Source organism: Apus apus, chromosome 22 (genome assembly GCF_020740795.1).
Source record: "Apus apus isolate bApuApu2 chromosome 22, bApuApu2.pri.cur, whole genome shotgun sequence".
NCBI lineage: Eukaryota > Metazoa > Chordata > Aves > Apodiformes > Apodidae > Apus > Apus apus.
In genome coordinates, this window is record NC_067303.1 from 6,446,383 (window position 1) to 6,469,332 (window position 22,950).

Consider the following 22,950-nt stretch of genomic DNA (forward strand, 5'->3'; position numbering starts at 1 on the left):
GGTGGTGCTGGGTCTGCTGCTGGCTTCTCACAGGCCCCCCGTGCCCTGTTCCCTGGGAGCCAGGATAACTGGGGTTCCAACAACTCCACTCCCAGATCCCTGGCTGTGGTTTTCCCAAGTTCCCGGCTGGAAGCAGGAGCAGACGTAGCTCAGGCGACCTGAGCAGCTTTTACAGAGCGGCTGCAGGTCGGGGCGGGCGGCAGGAAACCCGCTCGGGCCGCGCTGGATGAACAGTAACCTTTTTAATTTTGACAAAAAACGAAGTACAAAACCGAGGCCAATTTTCCTTTCTCCCCGTTCTCAAGGATCTCTGCGGCGGTGGCGGGGGCTGGTGCGGGGCTGGGGGTGGCTCCGGGGCGCGCACCCTTCCCACCCCCCCTCCCGGGGAGGGCAGCGGGGCACCCACGGGCGCCGGCGAGCGCGGCGGGGGCAGGACCGGCTGGACGCGGGGGTTCGGCGGAGGCGTGCGGGGCCGGCGGGGCGAGGCTGCCCGGGACAGGGGGGCAGGGCCGCCCCGGAGGCACCGAGGCTGGATGCGTCGCTGGACACGCGGCCGTGGCCGGGTGGGTGCTGCCGAGGGCTGCGCTGGGGGGGTCGCTGGGGCTGGCTGGCGTTTCCTTGTCAATAAATACCAGTCGGTGAGGGGCGGCTGCGGCGCGCTGGGCCGGGGGGAGTCGGGAGGGTGGTCCCGGCTGGGGCTGCTCTCCCGGCGGCGGGAGGGCGGGGGCGGCAGGGGGGCTGCCTAGCTGATGATCTGCCGGGGCCGGCCGTAGCTCATCCCCGCCTGTGACGCTCCCTTGTTGCTCCCCATCTGTAGCCCGATGACGTTCTTGCCCTCCTTCAGCTGGCTCTCGGTGAACTCCCGCTTGTGCTCCTGCGCTTTCCTGCGGGGTGGGGGAGATGCCATGTGCCACCCGCGCCCCCCGGACCCTCGTCCCCATCCCCTGCAGCCCCCATTCCCCGAGAGGGTCCCCAGCCACCCTCACTTCCCAGCCAAAAAAGCTCGGCATCCCACAGCCATGTGCTCTGGGGTGGGAAGATGTGTGGGTGGGAAGAGCCCACACTGGGCAGCCGCGGGGCAGGGGGGAACCCACAGTCCTCAACTTACTTCATGAACCAGTTGGGGTCCCCGTGGTAGTTGCCATCGTTCTTGGTGACCGCCAGGCTCCCCAGGGCCATCAGTGTCCTCTGCACTGCCGCCATGTCCTTGGCTGCCAAGGGACAGGGAGGGGTGAGGACAGGCACGGTGTGGCAGCCCCGGCCCCCCCAACCCTAGTTACCCCCCCGCCCGCACCCTCAAAGAGGTCGACAGTCTGGAACACGTCGGTCTTGACCACGCCATAGTCCTCAGCTGCCTTGAGGAACTGGGCGATCTGCTCCATCTGCTTGAAGACCATGGTGGGGGGCGTGTCAGGGATCTTGACAGGCTTGGAGCCAGAGGGGTAGAGGCTGTTCACCAGCTGGCTGAGGACCTGTCGGCAGAGGAGAGGCTGGGCTCACCACACCACCCGCACTGCTGGCTGCGGAGCTCCCCACCAGCCACCCACCCCCCCGGGGCCGGTGGGCACGGTGGGCACCCAGCCCCCCACTTACGATGCCGTTCTTCAGCCAGACCTGGAAGCCCAGGCGGCCCCGCTCCGGGCGCCCCACGCCGGCCCCGCACTGCGCCACGATCCACTCCACCAGCCGGTCCTCCAGCTCGTCGTCGTACTTCTTCTCGATCTTGGACTGGACATCCCTGCTCATGCCATAGGCCGGGCCCTTGTTCGCCATGTCTGCGGTGGGTGGGAGACCTGGTGGTGGGATGGGGACTGTCAGGCTGTGGAGACACTGTCCCCCTGCCCTGGGGACCCTGCAGACACCCCAGCACCCCGAGGCGTCGCCATGGTGCATCCCACGCCACGCCGGGAGCCCTCAGCAGCATCTGGACACGTTCGGAGGTGAGTGATCCCCACAGCTCCCTTCCTGGCAGAGGAGCCTTGTCCCAGCGGCCAGCGGAGGCTGTGCAGGGGAGCAGCCCCATCCCTGCCCTGCCAGCTCAGCCACCCGCCAGCTCCTGGCTCTCACAAACACCCATGGCATGGCCGTGCCCTCTGGCCAGAGCAGCTATGAAGTCCCCATGGGAGTCCAGGTGGCAGGGTGGCCCTTGCACGGCTGGTGGCCATGGCACAGTGGGGTGGCCGTGGTGCCCTGGAAGGTTTTGGCGTGTGGAAGGTCCCGGTGCCAGGGAGGACCACAGGAGGAAGGATGGGGTGGGAGCCGTGCCCATGCCCTTGTAAGGACATGCTGCGGGCAGGGATGGCAGGTCGCTGGCTGCAGGCAGGGCAGGGGGATGCCAGGGAGAGGTGGTGGGTGCCGGTGGCCAAGCCCTCTCCTGAGCTGGCCTCGCTCCTCCCCGCACAGCTCCTGCTTGGCAGAAAGCCACCGAGGGCCGGGGCCACCCGCCCGGTCCCCACGCTCACGCGCTGCCCTGGCCCCAGACAGATGCCCCCGGCTCCGGCAGGACGGGCTGAGACCCGGCACAGCTCGGTGCAGCGGAGGATGCTGACCTCGCTTGCTGTCGGCCACGCAGGGGTGCCCCACGAGCCCCGAGGCGGCCTTGCGGTACCCCGAAACCCCGCGGGCAGCCCGTGCCCAGCTCCGAGCCCCTTCGCGCACACCCAGCAGCGCCGCAGCCCCCTCAGCTCCGTGCCCGGCCCAGCCTGGCACAGGGGGGTCACCCGCGGCCCCCAGCCTCGCTGGTCACGGCTCCCTTGGCCACACGGTGGTGCCCGCTGGCCACCAGCTGCCCCCGGACCCGCCAGCCCCGTCCCCATAAAGCCACAGGAGACAAGGGCCCCTACGGCCCCTCTGGACACCGGGGGCTGATCCCGGCCGTCCCGCGGCTCCGCAGCCCCCAGGAGCGGGGGTGGCACCCCCCTCGCCCCCAGCCTGAGCAGCAGCTCCCGCGGAGCCCGACCCGCCTGCCAGGAGCCTCGCTGAGATCCAGGGAGCAGCAGCCCTACCCGCCGAGAAGCATCCCGATCCCAGGAGCAAAAATCCCAGGGCTCCCTGGATCGCGGTCCCGGGGAGCAGCATCGCCGTCCCAGGTACGGGGTCCCCATCTCGGGGCGCAGCACCCCTGGTGCCCCCAGCCCGGCCACCCTCCCCGCTGCCCACCACCGCCCCCCCGCCCCCGCAGCAGGACTCACGAGCGGCTGCTCCGGGAGGCGCGGGGCGATGCGGTGCGCGGAGCCGGCACTCTCTGCACACCGGGGGGGCCAACCCTGTGCTAAAAGGCCGGCTCTGGGACAGTGATGTCAGCCCGGCCGGGGGGCCAGCCCCCCCAGCCCTCCCTCCCGGGCCACGCCAGCCCCGCAGAGCATCATCCCTCCAGCCCAGGCACCATATTTGGGGAAAGACTCCGAAAAGCAGCGGTCTCCGGCCCGTGCCCGAGCATTCCCCGCGTGCCTCCGCCCCTGCCGGTTTGGGGGCTGGGAGGAAGCGGGGCCGGGGGCTGATGGATAAAGTCCTTTTATAGCCAAGTGCTCGCCCGGCCGAGGGTTTCTGCCCTGACCTCATCGCTGGTTTCCCGTGTGCTCACGGCCAGGGTGAAACCTCCAGCCCACGGTGTCATCGCTTGACGCCGGCCCGGGCAGAGCAGGGTGGCCGTGGGTACCCTGTGGGCATCGTGCCTGGGCCTCCCGCAGCGGCCCCCGGGATTCCCCTGCCAGCCGGGCACTGTCCTGCTCGGGTAGACCCGGGCATGGGGACACTCGGGCTGGGACACCGAGGGGAGCCCCAGGACCCTGGCTGGCCAGGACGTGGGACCTCCCTGGGCATCCCTAACGCTGCTCCAGCTGCCCCAGGCCCCACAGACCACCTCCCCCAGAGCCCACCACCCCAAGGGAACCCCGAGGACACCCCCCTTGCCCAGGCAGGAGGCAGAAGGCACCAGCAAAGTGCAGAGACTTTAATGCGAGTCCCTTCCCAGCAGACCCGCGGCGACGGGGGGCACAGGGGTGCTGACACCCCCCGGGACGGTGAAGGAGATGCGAGCGGGGCCTGTCCCACCACCACGGACACCCCCCCACCTCCCACCCATAGGACTCAGGCACTGAAGAAAGACCCACACCCACGTGCTGGGGGGGTCACGGGGCTGCTGGCACAGCGCTCACCCCGGCCCCGCGCACCGCACCGACACGGAGCAGCCGCAGCACCTTTTCCAGTGTCACTTGCCACCAAGGATGGCTGCCCCGCTGGCCCCCAGCCCCATTTTTGGCCATGATGAGCCTGGGAACAGGCACACAGTGCCGGGGAGGGGCCCAGCCACAGGCGGGGAGGCACACTGGGACCCCCCGGAGCTGTGGGGAGGGGGACGGAGTAGCCAGCGGGACCCACAGCACGGGCATCCCTCCCCGGGGGTACAGCCGGGCGTTTGGCACAGTCCCAGGGCAGCGGGCAGCTGCGACCTCTTAGAAGACGTAGATCTTGTCCCGCTGGACACAGTCCAGGTCATCATCCAGCGTCAGCAGCACCTGCAGGGCGAGGGGACCCACACTGAGCTGGGGTCAGCTGGGTGGGGCTGGGCTGGCCAAGGAGGGGTAGGGGCAGCCAGGGGCAGCTGGGGGGCTGCCAGCACCCACCAGGAAGGAGCCGAACATGGCAATGGAGGAGAGGAAGTGCCAGATGTCGTGGTCGTCAAAGAAGTCGAGCAGGATGCAGTCGCGGTTGTGCTCCCGGGACTCGGCTGGCGTTTTCTGTTGGGGACAGGGCCAGCTGTCACTGTGCTGGCCAGTGGCCATCCTGGCCACCCTGTCGTGCCACCCCCCTGCTCACCTGCCAAGTGCTGAGCCCCTGGAAGAAGAAGAAGAGGGCAAAGCCCCAGACCACCGAGGTGCCAATGATGCAGAGCAAGGGGATGAGCTTGATGCGCTCACCGCTGCGGAGCTGCGGGAGGGTTCAAGGTGAAGAGCTGGCAGGAGCAGGCAGGGGTGCCTGTCCCTGCCCTCCTGCTGGGTAGGCAGCACCCACACAGACAGGCCAGGGGGCGTGGCCCGCACCTTCATGATGATGTAGAAGGCAAAGTAGAGGAGGAGGTTGCAGATGCCGATGGCCAGCAGGTAGGAAGCAAAGTCATTGGGGCGGACGATGAGGCCGTAGGCAGCGCTGGGCAGGCAGGGGCAGGCAGCGGGGTCAGCACAGCCTCTGGGTCCCCCTTGCCATGCCCACGTGCCCTAGTGCTCCCCCGGGACAGTGTGGGGGACACCAAGGCTGCCAGAGCTACAGGGAGACCTGTACTGCTCAGCTCACAGCTGTCACGAGCTGGCAGTCCTCAGCCCAGCCCCACTGGAGGGGATGGCAGCCAGGGGGGTCAGGCTGTTGGGGCAGTGGGGACGGGAAGCCCCCAAGCTGGGGGAAGGGGCAGGGGGTCTGGTGTGCACCCAGCTCCATACTTACAGTGACCAGTTGATGATGTTTCCCATGACCAAGAGCACCATCCGGTCCTGCAAAGGGCGAGGGGAGGGCTGTGAGGGGCGGGAGGGGGGTGCAGCAGAGCCAGGGTCCCGGTGCCGCAGCGCCAGCACTCACCACGTACATGGGCCCGCTGCACTGCCGCACGCAGTCCGTGTACAGCACGTGCAGGATGCGGCGCAGGATGCCCGAGTCTGCAGGGACAGGAGGGGACAGGAGGGGGAGGTGGTGCCAAGGGGGGGTCTGCCACGCTGCCCGCCACCCACCCCGCCCTGCCGGTGCCCCCTGCCTCACCCAGCTTCCAGCGCCCCATGTAGTACAGCTGGGTGCTCAGCAGCAGGGTGGCCACGATGTGGATGACGGAGAAGACGATCCAGAAGGCCGTGTTCCCTTTGCCGAAGACCTGTGGGGACGAGCGGGGTGAGAGGCAGGGGGGGTGGGCAGCCATGTCCCCCCCCGACCAGCCCCCGCCGCGCTCACCACGCCGACCACAGAGAAGAAGATGACGAGGGCCAGGCAGGCGTAGGCGCTGTAGGCGCTGGCGTTGATGTCTGGGTGACGCTTCTGGTAGAGCTTCAGCATGCAGAGCCCCGCGATCATGTACATGAAGGAGGTGTCTGTGGCGGGACAGTGGTGAGTGGGGTGCGGGTGGCCCTGGCAGGGGTGGCGGGGGGCCAGGGGGCACTCACCGAACTGGAAGTTGGTGTAGTTGGGGCAGACGTGGTAGCAGGCGCTGAGCAGCCCCTCCATCATCAGCGCCGTGCCCATGGCGTAGAAAAGCCCGAAGTGTTTGGGGATACCGCACTCCTGGGGGGTGGCAGGGGAGGGAGGGGAAGTGGGGGGCTCTGGGCAGCCAAGACCCCCCGCCCCTCAAGGGCTGCCCATCCCTTACCAGAGCATGGGCGTCGTTGCGCATGAGCGCCCGGTTGTAGTTGATCTCCCGCTGCAGGATGATGAGGAGGAAGAGCAAGCCCAGCAGGACGTAGCCCAGGTTGCTGAGGATGTTGTTAAAGGCGCTGCAAGGGGACAGTCCAGACCTGGGTGTCACAGCCCCTCCTCTCCCTCCCCCTCCTGGATCCCCGCCACCCCCTGGACCCACCTGAGGTTCCCCAGCGGGTGGGCGCACAGGAAGTTGTAGTAGCAGATGTCCTGGTTGCCTGTGACATTCACTACCTGCACGGGCAGGGTGAGAGCAGGAGATGGTGGGATGTGGGGACATGAGGGGACCCCCGGGGTGGAGGCACGTCCCCACCACAGCTGGGGACCACCAGTGGCACGCTCACCGTCTGGTAGGTGATGACCAGCTGGATGACAGGGAGGGCGTAGAAGACAGCAATGGTGGCTATGTTCCTGGGGGAGAAGAGGGCGGGTCAGGGGGTCCCCACTGCCCACCCGTGGGTGGGGACGCTGCTCCACACCCCCAGTGACCCCCCCACTCACCAGAAGTAGATCTGGTACTTCTTCCGCAGCACCCGCTTGTCCTTGCGGGCCAGGTCGGCCACGCAGAGGTATTTCTGGAAGGAGAGGGAGGTGGGAGCTCGTCCCGGCCGGCAGGGAGCAGCCGGGGGGCGCGCGGGGGGGACCCACCTTGGTGCGGATGACATTCTTGTCGTAGTCGATGTCAGCCAGCGTGTCGTAGTCATCCTCCTCCACGGAGCTGAGCGAGTCCAGGCGGGGCCGGCCGGCCACGTTCTCCAGAGACCGCTCCCCTGCGCGACCCAGGGCTCACCACAGCCCCCGGCCTGGCCCCCCGCAGCGCCCACCCCCCTACCACCCCAATCACCCCCAATTAGCCGCTTGGCCACCTCCTCGTTAACTCATGCCAGGTTACTTTGCCCTATGGCCTTGACCCCTAGGGTGCTCCTGGCCTGGGGGCAGCGGGGGGGAGCTCAGTGTCCCAGGGGCAAGTGTGGGGCAGATTTTGGGTTGATTGGCCCCATCCCAGTACCAACATCTACCCATGGCAATGCTCAGCGGCCTCATCGGGGCGGAGGGCGTGCGCCGCTTGAACTGCTCCTGCCCTTCAAGGGAAAGCCAGAGTTATCGAGCAGGAGAGGGGCCAAGCCCGGGGGTCCCCGGGGTGTGTCCATCGATGGAGACCCCACTGCATGGAGGGGCTGGCAGCTGGGGGTCCCAGGGATGGTGGGGGGCAGAGCCAGGATGCTGCCAGCAGTGCAGCAGTGCTGCGGCAGCCCAGCAGTGCCCAGGGATGCTGTGCCGGTCACTGCTGCCCCAGCACTCACCCATGTAGCTGTAGGAGACATCCGTGGAGCCCAGGCTGTCCGTGACACCCTCGGCGCTGCTGGAGGAGCCGTTCCCTGCGAGGACAAGGAAGGACAGATGGTGGGGGCAGTCAGGGTGGGCACAGCCAGGGTGAGAGAGGCGAGGGGCAGCAGGCAGCACTCACCAAAGGAGCCGTAACCATAGCTGTCGTAGGGAGAGTGGCCCAGGAAGGAGTCAGGGATGCTGCGGGCATGCCCTGCGGAACAGGAGGGTCTCTGTCAGCTGGCAGCAGCCCCCCTGGCACCCTCGGCACCATTCAGCACCGAGCGGCCAAGGAGAGAGCTGACACTGGCACCTACCCAGTAGAGATGCTGGAGTCCCCAGGAAGCCGTGAAAAGAAAGAGACAGATTTGGTGAGAAGCCCAAGCCCCAGCACAGCCCGGCCAGCCCCAGGGTGTCCCCATGTCCCAGACATGAGGGTTTGTCCCCAGGGAGGAGGGAGTCATGTGGGGCTCAGGGGGACAGTGGGGAATTCCTGCAGGACCAGGGGCTTTTCCAAAGGCTGAAGAGGGCAAAATAATAGGGAACCACCCTAGAAAGAACCTCCCATGTGCCACCGCCACTGGCTGCTGCCTTCAGCCCCTCACCCGTGTCCAGGCTGGGCGAGTCCATGGCTGCCAGGAGTCCCTTCCTCTTCTGCTGCCTGCAGAGGGAAGTGGCCATCAGCACCGCCATGCTGGCAGCCACTGCAGGGCTGAGAGGCAGGGACAGGGGCAGGGACAGGGGTAGGGACAAGGACAGGGTGTCAGGGCAGCGATGCCCTGGCGCTCACCGGCAGCTCTCCCAGCAGGCGATCAGCACCGTCAGGACGTAGAAGGAGAGGAAGATGCCCAGGCAGAACAGCACACTGCTCACATAGGCCTCCGCTGCGCAGAGCCAGGACAAGCCCTCAGGGTGAGTGGCAGCCCTGGGGACCTGTCACGGGGTCCCCCGCCAAGCCCAGCATCCCTCCAAGCCCCCCCAGCTTACAGGTTATGGCAGGTGACACCATCACCTCCAGCATCTTCTGCCGGTTGTGCTGATCCACAGGTTCATCTGGAAGAAGGCACAGAGGGGACCATGCTGGCCTTCCCCAACCCTCTGCCTGGGTGGGGGGCTCAGTGCCATTCCCCTCATCCTCCTGGCATACCTGGGGAGGCATCTTTGGAGAGGGGGTAGTAGGGCAGAGCCCCCCCACACGCCTCGTCCTCCGTCTTCACCACCACCACCACATAGAAGCTGTTGCTGGGGAAATCCTTCTTCTGTGGCAGAGACGTGGGGGTCAGCAGAGCCCAGCCCAGGTCTACTATGCTGCCCCCCAGCAGCTGGGGCTCCCTGGGGGGCTTGGGGCTGCCACAATGTCTGCGAGGAAGGGGCTGGGAGTGGCATGGCCATGTGCCCACCTGCACGGTGATGGCTGCCTTCTTCGTCATGGTCTGGTACATCCCGATGAAGGCCACGTTGTTGTCCAGGTCATAGACAGGGCACTGGGGGGTGGAGGGGCCATCAGCCCTGCTGGGTGTCACGGCTCACCTGGACGGGAGCCCCCGCCACCCAAACCTACCAGGATGTCTTGGATGGAGATGACAGAGCAGGGGAAGGCCATGGCTGAGGTCACCTTCACGATCACCGAGTCCACTCCCTCGGGGAACTCATACTTGAAATACTGGGGGGAGAACGGGCCTGTCACTACCGGGGTGGCCACACTCTCCTCCCGAGGCTGACCCTGGCCTCACCAGTCCCCTCACCTGTGGCTGGGCGGCCGTGGCATTGAAGCTGAACCTTTCGTTGGTCCTGCAGGGAGCACGGGAGAGGGGGATGGTTCGGGGGGGAGCTGGCAGTGGGCGGGCAGGGACGGGAGCACCGGGGCGTGGGGGTTCCCCTCACCGCAGCACGAAGTTCTCCACGCGGGTGACCCGCAGCTGGTAGGAGGTGTTGAGGGACAGCGTGGAGACATCCACGTAGAAGTGCTGGGTCTCCACCTCTGCCTTGGTCTGGGGCTGGCAGAGCGTGCGGCTCACCTCCTGGTACGCGTACTTCCGCTGGTACCTGGGCAGGCAGAGCCCTGCTGTGCCTGCTGGGACCCCCCGCAGCCCCCCGGGACCCCCCGCCCGCCCCCACCAGTACTCACAGCCCCCGGAGGATGAGCGGCACCTGGAAGGAGACCACCGCCTCCTTCTGCCTCACCACGAAGAGGACGGGCAGGTCCTTGTGGTCGGAGAGGACGTTCACCGACACCCGCACCCCCTCGGTCTGCGGGGAGGAGAAGCGTCGGCAGGGCGGGACGGACTTTGCCCGCTCCTCGTGGCGGGGGACGTGTCCCCCGATCCACCGCCCGCTGCCCCCGTCCCACCGCGCACCCCACAGACCCCGGGGAGCCCGCCGGGGCCGCCCCGCCGGCTCACCCTGTTCCTCCGGACGCTGTGGTTGAAGGCGTAGATGTTGAGCAGGTCGGCGTCCACCCAGTCGGCGTAGGTGGTGTTGAAGAGGGCTTCCTTCTCCTCCACCCGCCGGGACCCCCGCGGCAGGGGCTGGGGCAGGGTGGGCGCGGGGGCCAGCAGCGCCCAGGCCAGCAGCGCCCGGGCCAGCGCGGCCGCCCCAGGGCCCGGCATCCCGCCAGCATCCCCGGCCGCTCCCGGCCGACCAAGGTCCGCCGGGGCGGGACGGGCCGGGGCGATCAGCCGGGGCGCGCCCGGGCGCCCTGCCCCATGGCTAGCCCCGCTCCCGGTGCCAGCGCCCGGTGCCCGACGCCCGGTGCCCGTCCCGGTGCCGCCGCTGGTGCCGATCCGAGCGGGCGCTGCCGGTGCCGGTCCCCGCAGCCGATCTCCGGTTGTGCCGCCGGTGCCGGGTGGCGGCGGGGGCTGCCGGTGCCCGGTGCCGGTATCTCGTGTGTGCCCCCGGTCCCCGCAGCTGTAAACACGGCCCGGCGGTGACGTCACCCGCCGCCACACGTTAAAGCGGCGCCGGGCGGGGAAGTGACGCGGCGGCGGCGCCGGGACGGGGCGGCCCCGCTGCCCGGGGGGGCGGCCGGAGCGCTCGGGCACCCCCGGGGGATCCGCCGATCCACGGGGCGCTCCTGCCCTTGGGGGATGCCCCGGGGGAAGCCCCTGCTCCGTAGGGGTGCTCTTGCCTCCGACGGGACCAGCCAGGGAGGGTCCCTACCCCGTATGGGAGCCCATAGGAAGGTCCTTGCCCCGTGTGGGACCCTACAGGAGAAGCTCCGTCCCATAGGGGAGCCCCTGCCCCATGTAAGAGCCCCTAGGGGAAGCCCTGTCCTATAGGGGAGCGCCTGCTCGGTATGGGACCCCATGCGGGAGCCTCTGCCCCGTGTATGACCCCATAGATGAAGCCCCTGCTCCATAGAAGGGCCCCTGACCCATCTAGGACCTCCTAGGGGAAGACCTTTCTCCACAGGGGAGGTTTGCCCCATATGGGACCACACAGGGGAGCCCCCCCCCCCGCAGGGCAGCGCCCAGCCGCGGGGGGCGGGCAGGGACAGCCACCCCCCGCCCCGAGCAGCCCCCCGGGCCACACAGACACTGCCCAGGCTCCCTGGGTGGGCCAGGGACCTGACCCCCTGCCGAGCCCCCAGGATGGGGGGGGAGCCGGAGTGACTGAGGCCTCCCCAGCCGTGCCCATGCCTGCCTGCCTGGCTGTGAGTGGGTTTTGGTTTTAAATCCCCCACCGAACCAGCTCAGCCCCACATCATCCTGGTAGGACCTTTTCCAGGCTGCAACTGACGGCCAAAACCTCCACCACCACTTCCCCTCTGTTCTCTGTGGGACAAACGTGAAGAGACCAGAGCACTGCTGCTATTGTGCACTTTATTTCTAGAGGTCCTCTCCCCGAGGATCCCAAAGCACTTTTCAGTCTGCACGTTGTTCCCAGGTTACGGGTGGTGACGCCGACAGCAGGTGGGATGACTGGCTCGGGGACAGACATGCAGGAGCTGGAAGCACAAGTCCAACTGACTCCTAAGCTGCTCTTCAAACTGGATGATCACCTCCACTGGGACACTGTAAGTTGGACTGTGTGGTGACGGGCACCCCCTGGTCAGGGCTACTAAAAACCAATCACTGAGTGATGGAATTCAAACTGATGCCCTGCCTAGGGCCAAAACACTGGTTACCTTTACCTGGGAACACTGCTCACAGCTTTGGGCTCAGGACTAAGCTCTGCATGGGGAAAGGAGAGGGTCACCAAGCAAACACAAGCCCCCAGCAGTGCTGGGAAAAGAACAGATGTTGAGAGAGGAGCAGGGATCCCGCGGAGCGCGGCTCCCAAGGGCACTGGGAGGGAACACGGGGGAGGCCGGTGGGGCAGCTCGGTGTGGGGGCAGCACCTCCCCAGCCCCACAGGGGAAACGAAACAAGTCACCAACACAGAGGGAAGGGGACAGGCGGGCGCCCAGGCACACACACACACACGGTGGGGTGAAACATCGACATTTATATCGCGATATGCACTAACAGAGCAAGCTCCACCAGCCGATGCATTTTTGCCAAAGCAGAATCACAATTTGTTTGTCCTGGGGAAGGTTCGGGGCAGGGAGAGGGCAGCATGGGGGGGGACTGCAGCCCCATTTCACACACCATATGGGCTCTCCTCCTCACAGCTCCCACCCCCAGTCATTGTACCCCCCCCCCCAAGTTACAAGAGGTTCTTTCTGTCCTTTCACACTTTTTGTTTTTCTCTCTGCTGCAATAAATAGGAGGCTGGCAGGGCTCACACAGAGGTCACAGGCTTCGGCTCAGAGCTGCCAAACAGAACCAGGCTCTTCACTGGCTTTGGTTGCCCAGAGCTGGAATCAAAGCTTTCCTACACACCTGCAATGCTGCATTTTTACTAGCAGGCGAGCAAGGAGGAAGACCCCCTCCCTGCTGTCCCACCAAGCCTCGCAGTTGTGAGCAGGACAGGTTCTTGCTGCAAGCAGAGCTGGAGCCACCCTTGCCTCACGCAGTGCCAGCAGGTAGCAGGGGTGGTTATGGGAGCAGAGGGGGGCCCTGTGCACTGAACCGAGCAGAGCGCGGCACTTCAGCCAGCCAAGCCTAAGCAGAGGCAGCAGAGCCATCCCTGGCCACGCTGCAGAAGGCTCAGGACCTGCCAAAGCTCTGGGTCCACTCAGCCAAGCAGGGCTGACTCAGAGCTGAGGGGTCAGAGCTCCTCACTGGAGAGCATGTTCCTGGTGAGCATCGCGTCGGCCAAACACAGCAGGGAGGGAAGCAGAGATGCAGGGATGACATTAGCACACTGCCTTTCCACACAAGCACACAGCCTGAAAAGCTCACAGGGAGCAGAGCGTGTTTCTTCCTGCTTCCCTAAGGGGTGCACGGGGGGGGATTAGTCCTTTTCCCAGGAATCCTCCACCGTGGCGTATTTTTAACGTTTGATCTTGCACTCTCCCTGCCCCCAGCTTTTCCAGTGAGCATCTCATCAGCAGCGTGAGCAACATTCCTTGAAGGCCTGCCCAGCTCCAGAGCTCAGCCCCAGGGAGCAGCATGTCCCTGGCCTGGCTCATGGGGGCAGGACAGCAGCTCCTCCTCTACCACCGCGCTCCCAAACCTCCTACTTCTGATCCTGGCAAGTGGAAAACCTCGTCCTTCCTTCATCTGTGTGTAGATCACATATACTGGAAACAAAACATACACTACGCATGCAATCCAGGCAGAAATCCTGCTATGATCACACCTACAGGAGAGGGGAATGGAGTGGGGACATTAAGGAACTCCTCAGGGCTGGGTTACAGACTGTGTTAAACCCCAGCACCCTTTGTTATAACCAAGGACAGACAGACAGACAATGTACAGCACCTATGGGCTTCACTGCAGCAGGCACAGCAACACCCTCAGACCGAACACGGCGTGAAGTGGCTGCTGAGAAGCCATCTGTTCCTCTGGGATTACCTGCTGGAGGAGCAGGTGGATCCCACCTGCACGGGAAGAGGCGCTGGGAGCCGCACGGAGCACGGCCAGGCCTGCACAGCACTGCTGAGCTCCAGCTCCAGCAGGTAAGCCAGGGAGGAACAGACTTGGTTGGGAAGGGTTTTATTTGCAAGTGTATCTATTCAGCCAGGGCTCTGCCTTTTGGGTCCCAATCGGTTTCTTTCTGAGAAAGAAACTTTTCCTACAGGAAAGGCTGTTTCCACATAATCATTAGTAGACTACAACCAGCCCTCCTAGCAAAAACCAACCAACCAGGAGGGCATCTGCCCCTCTGGCTCCCTTGGCTAGAGGTGAGGAGCAGCAGCCAGGGCAGGAAAAGCTACACTTTGACTTCACTTTGTACTGCAAGAGGCTGTCGTTGCTCGAATAAAATGTTTATACAAGTAAAACAGAAGCGGTAAAGAAATATACACCTTGGCATCTGTAAAGCTTCAGAGTGATTTAGGCCTTGCAGGCAGGGGCTACTCACATGGGTTTCCTTTAGAAAAAAAAAAAAGGATGTAACAGTCATAATTAAAAAAAAACAACCCAAAAGACAAGGAACAGCACTGCAGAGAGCCCTGCAGCACGGGCCCCTTGGGGGAACCAAAGGTCAGCCCTAGAGCAGTGAGGAAGCAGCTGCCTTGCACCCTGTCTGTGAGCAATTAAAATCCTAAACTGAGCAACTGTTAAAAGCCAGTGACACCCCGCAGGGACAGGAGCAGAGAACAGGACAACCAGCAGCACCTGGACAGAACTGCCCGTGGGAAAGGTATGAGGGATGGAGGGAGGGAGGAGCCCTGGCCAGTGGGCACAGTGAAATGAGCACAAGAACGAGCACCCAGCGTGTCACACGAGTCTGGGAAACCGTTTGTTTCTTTACATTTCTGAATTCCAGTTTCATGCTGCTTCGGAAAGAAGGAGTGAGAGAGCAACACGCGTCACTTAAAACCCCCCAGGGAAAAAAAAACAAACCAACAAAAAACAAACAACAAAAAAACCACCCCAAACAAAACTGAAAAAAGCTTTAAAAGGTGGGAGCGGGTTTGGAAAAATGCATCTGTTCTGGCTTTTGCGACTGGAATGTGATTCTTGTTCAGAGGCTACTACAGAGAGCGCGATCCCTACGGCTGGAGCGTGGCCAGAGCTGTGCACGTGCCCTTGAGATGGGCTACAGGGGTTCTAGGACAACCACAGCGCAACAAGACACGAGAGGGGCACAGAGTGACAGTCCTGTTCTCGCTTTAAATGAGGAATGGTTTAAAAGTAAAACTCTTCTTCAGCTAGTTTCCTCCTGCAATAAAACCAAGCAAGCCGGCCCTCGTAGGTACAAGACCAGTTGAAGATGAGCCTTCCCCCTCAAAACACTAGGGATGAACATCCGGGAACATTCTACAATGGAAAGTGCTTTAAGAAAGAAGGATTCTGTAGTGCCAGTGACAGAACGGATCTGATGGGCTGGGTGACGTTGTGACTGCTGACATCAGCTGCTCAGGCCAGGGCAGCTCGTTTCTCCTCGGGGGTCTCCTCCAGCAGCTGCATGATGAGTTCATGGAGGGGTTTGCAGATCTTTGCATACCCCCCTCCCGTCAGGTGCAGGAAATCAAACATGTCGTGGTAGGAGATGGTGCCGTCCGAGTGCACGAACCCGGCGTCCACGTCCAGCAGCTGGACATTGGGCAGCTTGGGCAGCGAGGCCTTCAGCAGGTGGTTCACCTGGGCATTCTTCTGCCTCAGGGGGTTTGGCTTCTCTCCACGAGGTAGCAGGCCCTGGCACAAGGAGGCAAGAAAGAGCTTCACACGACTGCGAGAGCGCGTCGCCCGCCCCACCAGCTGGGGCTGCCTCTCCAGACTGGAGATGTCCCTGACCTGGGGAACTCGTCCCTTCAATCAGACTTTGTCAATTCAGACCTAACTTGAAGTGCCACGAAGGAGCCAGAGGATCTGCAAGGCACCTGCTTGCTTTTCTATTTTGTTTTTAATACAGCATTTTGTGCTCTCTCAAAGTTCTCAGCAGAGCACTGAGTGCCACGGCCCAGCTTCTCAATCCAAGAGGCAGCAGCCAAGCTGCCAAGACAAGGAAGCCAGCTGGGATTTCCAGTGCCAGCTCTGACCTGGGCACTTATTTTCCCCTCACGGGACTTCTTCAACAACATTTCTAGATGGGACAGCAGTGGTGGCACCCATCTCTTGAGGGGCCAAGAGGACAACTTCTGCAAAGCCAGGCGAGGGGAGGCACGGACAAAGCAGAAGAGAGATAAAGCACCTGCCCTCCCCAGTAAGGACCAGTGACTCCCAGTATCAGAGAGAACACAGGGCTCCCTCAGGGCTGGTTGTTTTCCCCCTGCTCCAGACGTACCAGCACGATGACTTTGGCCTGTGGCTGCTGGGTGTTGATCAGGCGCACGATAGCCTCAATTCCACCGGCGACTTCTTCTGCCGTGTTCTCATGATTATTTGTTCCAACCCAAACAACAATGACCTACAGGGAGAGAAAATGTTTGTGACTTTGCCAAAACACCTTGTAAATTGGCTGGCTGACCCTGAGAGCCCTGCATAAACATCATCTGCCACCAGCCTGCTGCCTGAGGAGTCGGGCTGAAGGCTGAGCCCAGACTGCAGTTATGCCAAGTTCTGAAGAGCTTCTCTCTTGGCCCTCAGCACAGAGGAAGAACTGACCCTCCTGAGGCTTTTCTGCACAGCCCAAGAGATGTCTGAGCCCACCCCACAGTCAGCACAGGACTGCTTGGTTCTGTTCTCTGCTTGTACCTTGGGTTTAATGTTCTCCAGTTCACCATTCTTCAGTCTCCATAGGACGTGTCCTGTGGTGTCTCCACCAATCCCAAAATTCAAGGCGTGAAGTGGCGAGAAGAGCTCCCTCCAGATCTGCAATCAGAGATCAGCCTGCTGGTCCAGGGCAGCACCCAGGCACACCATGTCCTCACAGACCCCAAAACGAGTGCCAGAGGGTTACACGTGCTCTGGCCACCAGGGATACACCTACGGAGAATTCCTTGGGATTCTGGGATCTGAGATTCAAGGGACTGGGAAGGGGGTGGCAATGGAACCTGAAGGGGGCAGAGGGAACGGTCGGTGTGGTCTGTGCTGGGCGGTACCTCGTTCTGCTGCAGCAGCTGCACCATCGAGTCCCCCACGAAGAGCACGTCGGGCTCCTTGTCTTTGCAGTCCAGGACGAACCGATTGTGCTGTGAGAGGAAAGCAGCAGGCTGAGCCCCAGCCCACAGCCCCACGGGGACCCCTGCTGCAGGGCAGGCTCCTCCCAGCCGATGGGAGCATCTTCTGACAGGTTCCAGGGGGTGCTTCCCAATGCTGCTTTCTGCCTGGCTTCGCTGCGACAGGACCAACGTGTCCCGGCAGCCTGACCCACCTGGGGCAGCAGCCCACCCGGCAGCCCCCCAGAGGAGAGGATCCAGCCTCGTGTGCCAGCCACCCCCCCAGCCATACCTGTGACATCCACCTGTCATCCCCCTGGATGTCTTCAGCAGCGTGTGGGACCGCGGCCGGGTTTGCGCTCCCCTGGCTCATCCTGTTCCTGCGGGAAGGACGTTCCAGGTGAGCTCCAGTTCCAGGTGAGCTCCAGTTCCAGGTGAGCTCCAGTTCCAGGTGAGCTCCAGACAGCTGCCCAGGAACTGCTGCGCTTCCTGACATTCCCAACGGGCAATGCCTGCCCACTCCTGCACGCGTGGACTGACACCTGGCTACGTTTCATCCCACACAGGCCTGCCAGAAGGGTGCCCCCCGAGGCCACCCCCAGCCCGATGCCTGGGCATGCCGAGGGGACGTCACCACGGCAGAGCTGGTCGCGGAGGCAGATCCTGCAGGAGCACCCCCGGCTCTGCGAGGCTTTAGCAACACAACCCGAAATGCTGGGCACCTGAGGATTAGCCCCTATTAGTGTCAAGATACCCGGCTTACACCGACTGAGCGCGCAGCTCAGGTGGATTATCTGGCTTCAGGGGCCGGCGCCCGGCAGCCGCGCTGATCCCAAAGGATCTGAGCCAGGAAGAGCATCCAGCAGTGGGCAAGGCTCCCACCTCTGGCCGGCCCTTCCTCCCGGGGCCAGCGCGGGCCGGCGCTGCGGGGAGCTGCGGGATCAGGCGATGGGACGAGCCCAGCGCCCCGTCCGGCGCGGGCGGCGGCGGCGGCGGGCGGGCCCGGGCAGCAGCACCTGCGGCCCGGCGGCCATCGCGGCGGGCAGGGTTTATAAGGGCGTCTCCCCGCCCAGACAGCCCCTCCTCCTCCTCCGCCTCCGTTAGCGCTCCAGGCGGTGTCTCCCGCCGGCCGCGGCGGCCCGGCCGCCTCCCCCCGGCCCTGCCCGCGCTGGGGCGGAGCGACCCCCGAGCCCCCCGGGGCCCTGCGGCGGGGCGCGTCCCGGGGCTCCCCGCGGCGGGGCCCAGCGGGGCCCGGCGGGGCGGCGGGCCGGGCCCGCCCCGGCCCTGCGGACTCACCGCGGCTGCGGCTCCCCCCGCGACTCCATGGCGGGCACCTCCCTCCCCTCGGCCCGGGCTCCCCCCGCGCCTGCGCCGACGCCGCTTCCGCCTCCGCCATCCGCCAACCAGCGCCCGCCGCGGCCGGAAGTCCCGCCCCAGCGCCCCGGACAGCCTGGCCAGCAGGCGGCGCCAGCCTCGCCGTGACGTCATCCTACCGCCCGTGACGTCACCCTGCCGGCGAGGTGAGGGCGGGGGGGGTTGGGGGGGGGGTTCCCGGGCTCCCCCCCCGAGCGGGGCCCTCCCGGTGCCGCCCGGTCCCGCTCCAGGCGGGGGCGCCCTCCCCGGCCCCGCCCCCTCCCCGCGCGTCACGGCGGCGCTGACGTCACGGCGCCGCCCGCCGGGGTTGCCGCGGCAACCGCCCGCCCCCCGCCCGCCCCCCCCGCCGCGCTCACGCGGTGCCGCAGCCCCGCGGGGGGGTTCGCTCCTCGCGACAAGATGGCGGCGGCGGCTGCAGCGGCGGCGGGCGGCGCGGGGGGGCCCCCCCCGGCCCCGCGCCTGCCCCCGGCCCCGCCGCCCCCCCGGCCCCCCGGGCCCGCCCGCATCGGCTACTACGAGGTGGAGCGGACCATCGGCAAGGGCAACTTCGCCGTCGTCAAGCTGGCCACGCACCTGGTGACCCGCACCAAGGTGAGGGGCCCCGCCGCGGCCCTCCCGCACCGGGGCTGGGCGGGGGGGGGGGGGCAGCCCGGCTCCCCGTGCCCGGCTCCCCGTGCCCGCCTCCCGCCCTCGGCGCCCGCCGGGGCTCCCCGCGGCCTGACCCTGCTCTGCCGGCGCGTCCCGGCGGGGCTGTCACCGGCCCCGGGGCTGTCACCGGCCCCGCCGCCCCCTCCGCCGGGGGGGGGCCGTGCCCGGGCCGCGGGGATGCCCTCTGACGGGCGGGCAGCGCCGCCCGCACCGCGTTCCCGGGAATTCCTCCCGCTTCAGGCGTCCAGGAACACGGCGAGAAAGGCGCTGCCCCCGGGAGCGGCTCCGGTGTCCCCCGGTGCGGGCCTGGCTCCCGGGCCGGCGGCCCCGAGTGCCCCGGCAGGCTGGGAACGGGCCCGGAGAGCCGCGAGGAGCAGGGCTCCCGCGGCCGCGGCTCTGCCTGTCATGTCGTGCTCTCGGGGAGGGTTCCTGCCGTGCGGGCATCTCCTGCAGGAGCAGCTGCGGGGTGAGTCTTGCGGTGGAGGCAGCGCGGGGGGACAGGCCCGAGCTCGGCCCTGCTGGCCCCGGCGCTGCGCGGGGCTCCGTGGGGCAGCCCCGGGACGGAGGCCCCGCGGGAGGTTTTGGGTGCTGTGCTGCCCTGGCCTCTTGTCAATTTCCAAAGTTACGTTCGGTTGACATGTTAGTGTAAATCCCAAGTTACTTTCGTTTGTTGAAAGTCTGGCTTCTCGCCCAGATAACCAAATAAAATTAATTTCAGGGGCTGTTTAAAAACCAATTACTGAACACCTCCTGGACAGTTCTTTTCAGAGTGGGGCTGTATTTGCCTGTCTTGTTATAAACCCATGTCTGTTTTCGTGCCTTCAACAGCCAGACCCTGTAATCCAACCTGTGCTCCAGTGGCTGCTGCTCTGTGCAGGGCTGGGCCGTTGTCCTCCCCATTATAAAGCTGAACCTTGCTGGTAGAAGCAGAGGTGGTAAGTTCAAGTGCAGGAGGTTGATCCCCTTGAGTAGAGACCACTCCTGTAGCTGCAGGTTGCCTTCCTGTTTTCCACCTCCCTCCCTGGGTCAAGGTGTCTTTTGAGTGGTTCTAACTCTGCTGCGAGGCGGAGATGCAGTCCCAGTGCTCTCAGAGCAGGGAAATACCTGTGCTGGAGCTACTGCCATCCCTTCGGCTGAGCGGGAATGGCTGGGAGCTGAAACTTGACCTGGAAGCTTTCTCAACTCTGAGGTCAGGTTTCCTTTCAAATCCCAGCCTGTGAAGAGGGGTGTGAGCAAATGGATTGGGTTTTGCCTGCAAACCCCCAGCACTGTTGTCAGTGCTTTTCCTTCACTGACGGGGCTGTCTCTGCTGGCTCTGGGACAGGAGTGGGGAAGGAGAGAGGAGCTTCTTGGCTGGAAGTCATGAGGTTAGAGGGGAGGTGTTGGTGTGAAATGCCTCGGAAAGGGACAATCTTTGTGCAAAGGCTTTTAAATGGCAGCAGGAATCCAGAATATAATGCTCCCCAGAGCTTGTTTTCCTCACGGTAATACTTTAACAGTTTGACTGCGAGGAAGCGCCTTAGAAAGCGAAGCCTTGGCAAAATGGTCCCATTCAGGGATCTGAAAGAATTCTTTGATCAGGAAACACAAGCGCAGCCCAGTTGCTGAGCATGCTGGCAGCCCCTGCCAGAGGTGATCTCTCCCAGTCGTAGCTGCAGAGGAGAATCAAATATAGCCACCAAATCCCTGCACAAACTTGACCCCGTGTCACAGTCTCTTGGAGAAAAGCTGGTTTGCTCGTCACAGCCCTTCCTTGGGAACTGTGCTCCTCATCTGAGGTCTCTAAAGGAATTCCAGTGCAGACATCTGTGTAGGCTTGAACATCTGCTGTGCCCTGCCTTTTTAGACTCTTTTGAGAAGGTGAAATCAATACCTGAATGGCTCAAGTTTGGTGCTGCACCTGAATTTAAAGGTGGTCTATTGATGGGACATTGGAGCCCCTTTTCCTTTCCTATGGACGTTTACCAGGTCAGGCAGGCTTTGACATGACATCTGAAGATAACAGCTTGAGCATTCCTGGCTCTCATCCCCTTTTCCCTAAAAAAAAGAAAAGCAGAGGATAGTTTGGAGCCTGTTCTTGGATCAAAGGGCTGGGATCTTTCCTGCCCTTTTGAAACTGACCACGTTTATTGACAGAGCAGAGGAGCCTGCGTGCCCTGTGCTGGGCTTGGGTGCTCTGGCACATGCTGCTGACACAGAACGTTGCTGTTTACATATAACTGAATTTCACAAGTTGGATGTGGGTCAGCAGTGTTGGGGACGCTAACAAGAGGGAATGTTAATCATCCTAAAGGGCAGGAGGCCTGTATTCATAATTGTCTCTGCTGGAACTGATGAAATGGAAGGGAACAGTCGACAATTTATGTATTAACCAAGCCAGTGATTTACATTCAAACCCTGGTTATGCAGAGTTGGAACCTTGTGCTCTGTGAGAGCTGTTCTGATGGCTGGGCAGGAACTGGGGCTGCTGCTCTGACTGGGATTAATTGGGCACCTGCAGGATATCTTGCTGCTTCTCTCCTTTTCTGTTTCCTGCCTTCTGTCCCCCTTTCCTTTGTCTCTTCTCCTCTTTCACAAGAAACTCTTTCTTGTTTCTGTTCTAAAAATCTTCCCAGTGACCTACTGAATGGATTGTTTTCCACACAACTTCCATTTATAAGTCACCCAAGTGACTTCATTAGAATTCCAGCTCTGTTCAGATGCTGGAGTTTTTTAACACCACATTTTTTCATAAGGGTCAGTCTGAATGCTAACAGAGAGGGCTTCATGAGTGCCCCCTGGAGCACGTACCTTATGTTCCTGTGCTCTCTGGATGTTGTGTTTCAGCCTTCAGGAGCTGTTGGGGTTAAGGAGGGAGGAGAGGGACCACTGAGGCTGCTTTGCAATGCTCAAAGCTCTCTCTGCTCTTCTTGGCCCTTCCCTTCTGCTAGTGACAGCATGACTGAAGACTCATCCAGGCTGTGGAGCATGCCTGACAGGGAGGACTGCCCCTCCAGTGTTGTTGCAAGTGATAGCTTACTGCAAATGTTCAGCTTTCCCTTGTGCTGGGAGTGCAAACCCTTGCACTGCACATGTTGAGGGTTTCTTTGGGAGATAAGTCTTAATTTCTGCCTCCATTTTTCTCTTGAAGTGAAGATAAGAGTTCACAGTTCTGGGAGAACATGGCTACCTCCCCAGTCCAGTGATCTTTGTCTAGTGCTGCCTTAACTTCTTCCAGGCTGGTTGTCCACTTATTTGTCAGTTCCTGAGCATTTTAAACACTAGCCAGGTAATGGGCAAAGCTAGGAACAAGTTTGACTGATTGTGTGTCATGGCAGCTTGTTTGAGGGGCTGCCTGGAGTTGTTCTATTGGATTGTGACCCAAACACATGCTGCTTTGATCCTGGCAGAACTGAGCCCTTCTTCTACCATTGCAAGCACAACTGGAGAAAGGCTAGAATTAAGGTGATTTTTAAAAATCTTTTTCCTAGCTTTTTAAAGAGCTGAGCCTTTGCTGGGGAACAAGAGGCATCTCTGCCTGTACTTGGGGAGTGTGTTCCCATCCATGAGAGAACTGGCTTGGTTTCTGTGATTTGTCTTTGTGTCAGAGTCATCAGCAGAACAAATTCTGTGCTGGAGTTCTTGCAGGTGGGCACTGGGACACTTAAACCAGGAAAAAAATCCAGCAGGTAGATCTGGTGGGTGATGAGCTTTGGCTCTGGAAGGTCTCAGGCTCAGGTTGGTACATGGGAGGCTCGAGAAGCCATCAGGACTTGTCTGGATTTTCCACTCCTTGAACATGAAGGTCCCTCAGCTTGGTGGGTGAGAAGGCTGGTGGCTGCTCTGTCCTGCTCTTTCCTACCCCAATGGGCAGCAGTGAGGCACGTGGCTGTGTGGTGGCCACAGCTTGCTTCCTCTGGCCAGTGTGCTGAGCATGGTGATCCTTGAGCAGGTGGAATGCTGAGATTGTGTTGTGGTTCTGTGCTGGTGCTGCATGTTTCGTGTGCAGCTGTGCAGGAGCCCTGCACAGTCACCTTATTTAAATCATGTTGGTTTTCAGTGTGTGTTAGTGCTTCACCTGTCCTGCTTCTTACCTCTCTTGGCCACAAGAAAGGCTGGTTGTTGTGCATGGGTAGCTC

The 22,950-nt window shown here is 62.9% G+C and overlaps 4 protein-coding genes across 13 annotated transcripts in view; 1 reads left to right on the top strand and 3 right to left on the bottom strand.

Annotated features, from left to right (window-relative positions):
• Positions 1–223: 223 nt before the first annotated feature.
• Positions 224–3,357, bottom strand: TAGLN (transgelin). Its single transcript, XM_051638466.1, has 5 exons — positions 3,192–3,357; positions 1,594–1,793; positions 1,295–1,472; positions 1,109–1,211; positions 224–884 (listed from the first exon to the last, which is right to left on the bottom strand). Exons 2-5 carry the CDS (start codon positions 1,771–1,773, stop codon positions 743–745), a joined length of 603 nt encoding a protein of 200 aa, XP_051494426.1. The 5' UTR covers positions 1,774–1,793; positions 3,192–3,357; the 3' UTR covers positions 224–742.
• Positions 3,358–3,954: 597 nt separating this feature from the next.
• On the bottom strand, positions 3,955–10,650 carry SIDT2 (SID1 transmembrane family member 2). 5 transcript variants are annotated; one of them, XM_051638587.1, is made up of 28 exons: positions 10,122–10,650; positions 9,848–9,969; positions 9,604–9,765; positions 9,465–9,510; positions 9,281–9,382; positions 9,120–9,203; positions 8,867–8,978; positions 8,707–8,772; positions 8,510–8,603; positions 8,325–8,380; positions 8,037–8,048; positions 7,862–7,933; positions 7,698–7,772; positions 7,413–7,475; positions 7,042–7,163; positions 6,895–6,968; positions 6,738–6,804; positions 6,554–6,627; positions 6,347–6,470; positions 6,144–6,261; positions 5,935–6,071; positions 5,749–5,857; positions 5,572–5,648; positions 5,440–5,486; positions 5,043–5,148; positions 4,819–4,929; positions 4,626–4,739; positions 3,957–4,517 (listed from the first exon to the last, which is right to left on the bottom strand). In XM_051638587.1, the coding sequence occupies exons 1-28, from the start codon at positions 10,326–10,328 to the stop codon at positions 4,455–4,457; spliced, it is 2,616 nt and encodes an 871-aa protein (XP_051494547.1). In that variant the 5' UTR covers positions 10,329–10,650; the 3' UTR covers positions 3,957–4,454. The 5 variants fall into 5 exon arrangements, with proteins under 5 accessions (XP_051494549.1, XP_051494550.1, XP_051494551.1 ...); XM_051638589.1 differs by lacking the exon at positions 8,037–8,048 and having other exon boundaries at positions 3,955–4,517; XM_051638590.1 differs by lacking the exon at positions 7,413–7,475 and having other exon boundaries at positions 3,955–4,517.
• A 3,836-nt stretch (positions 10,651–14,486) lies between these two features.
• On the bottom strand, positions 14,487–18,162 carry PAFAH1B2 (platelet activating factor acetylhydrolase 1b catalytic subunit 2). Its single transcript, XM_051638567.1, has 6 exons — positions 18,107–18,162; positions 17,103–17,190; positions 16,754–16,843; positions 16,407–16,523; positions 15,997–16,119; positions 14,487–15,407 (listed from the first exon to the last, which is right to left on the bottom strand). The coding sequence occupies exons 1-6, from the start codon at positions 18,133–18,135 to the stop codon at positions 15,129–15,131; spliced, it is 726 nt and encodes a 241-aa protein (XP_051494527.1). The 5' UTR covers positions 18,136–18,162; the 3' UTR covers positions 14,487–15,128.
• A 413-nt stretch (positions 18,163–18,575) lies between these two features.
• SIK3 (SIK family kinase 3) overlaps positions 18,576–22,950 on the top strand; it is a 78,663-nt gene continuing 74,288 nt past the window's right edge. For 2 of the 6 annotated variants that reach the window (XR_007891452.1, XR_007891453.1), the window contains exon 1: positions 18,576–18,775. Coding sequence is in view for 4 of the 6 variants with exons in the window: in XM_051638412.1 (XP_051494372.1) it covers positions 18,584–18,775 (192 nt within the window). In the remaining 2 variants the exon portion in view is untranslated. The remainder of the gene's footprint in view (positions 18,776–22,950) is intronic. The other 4 variants (XM_051638412.1, XM_051638413.1, XM_051638415.1 and 1 more) reach the window with 2 other exon arrangements.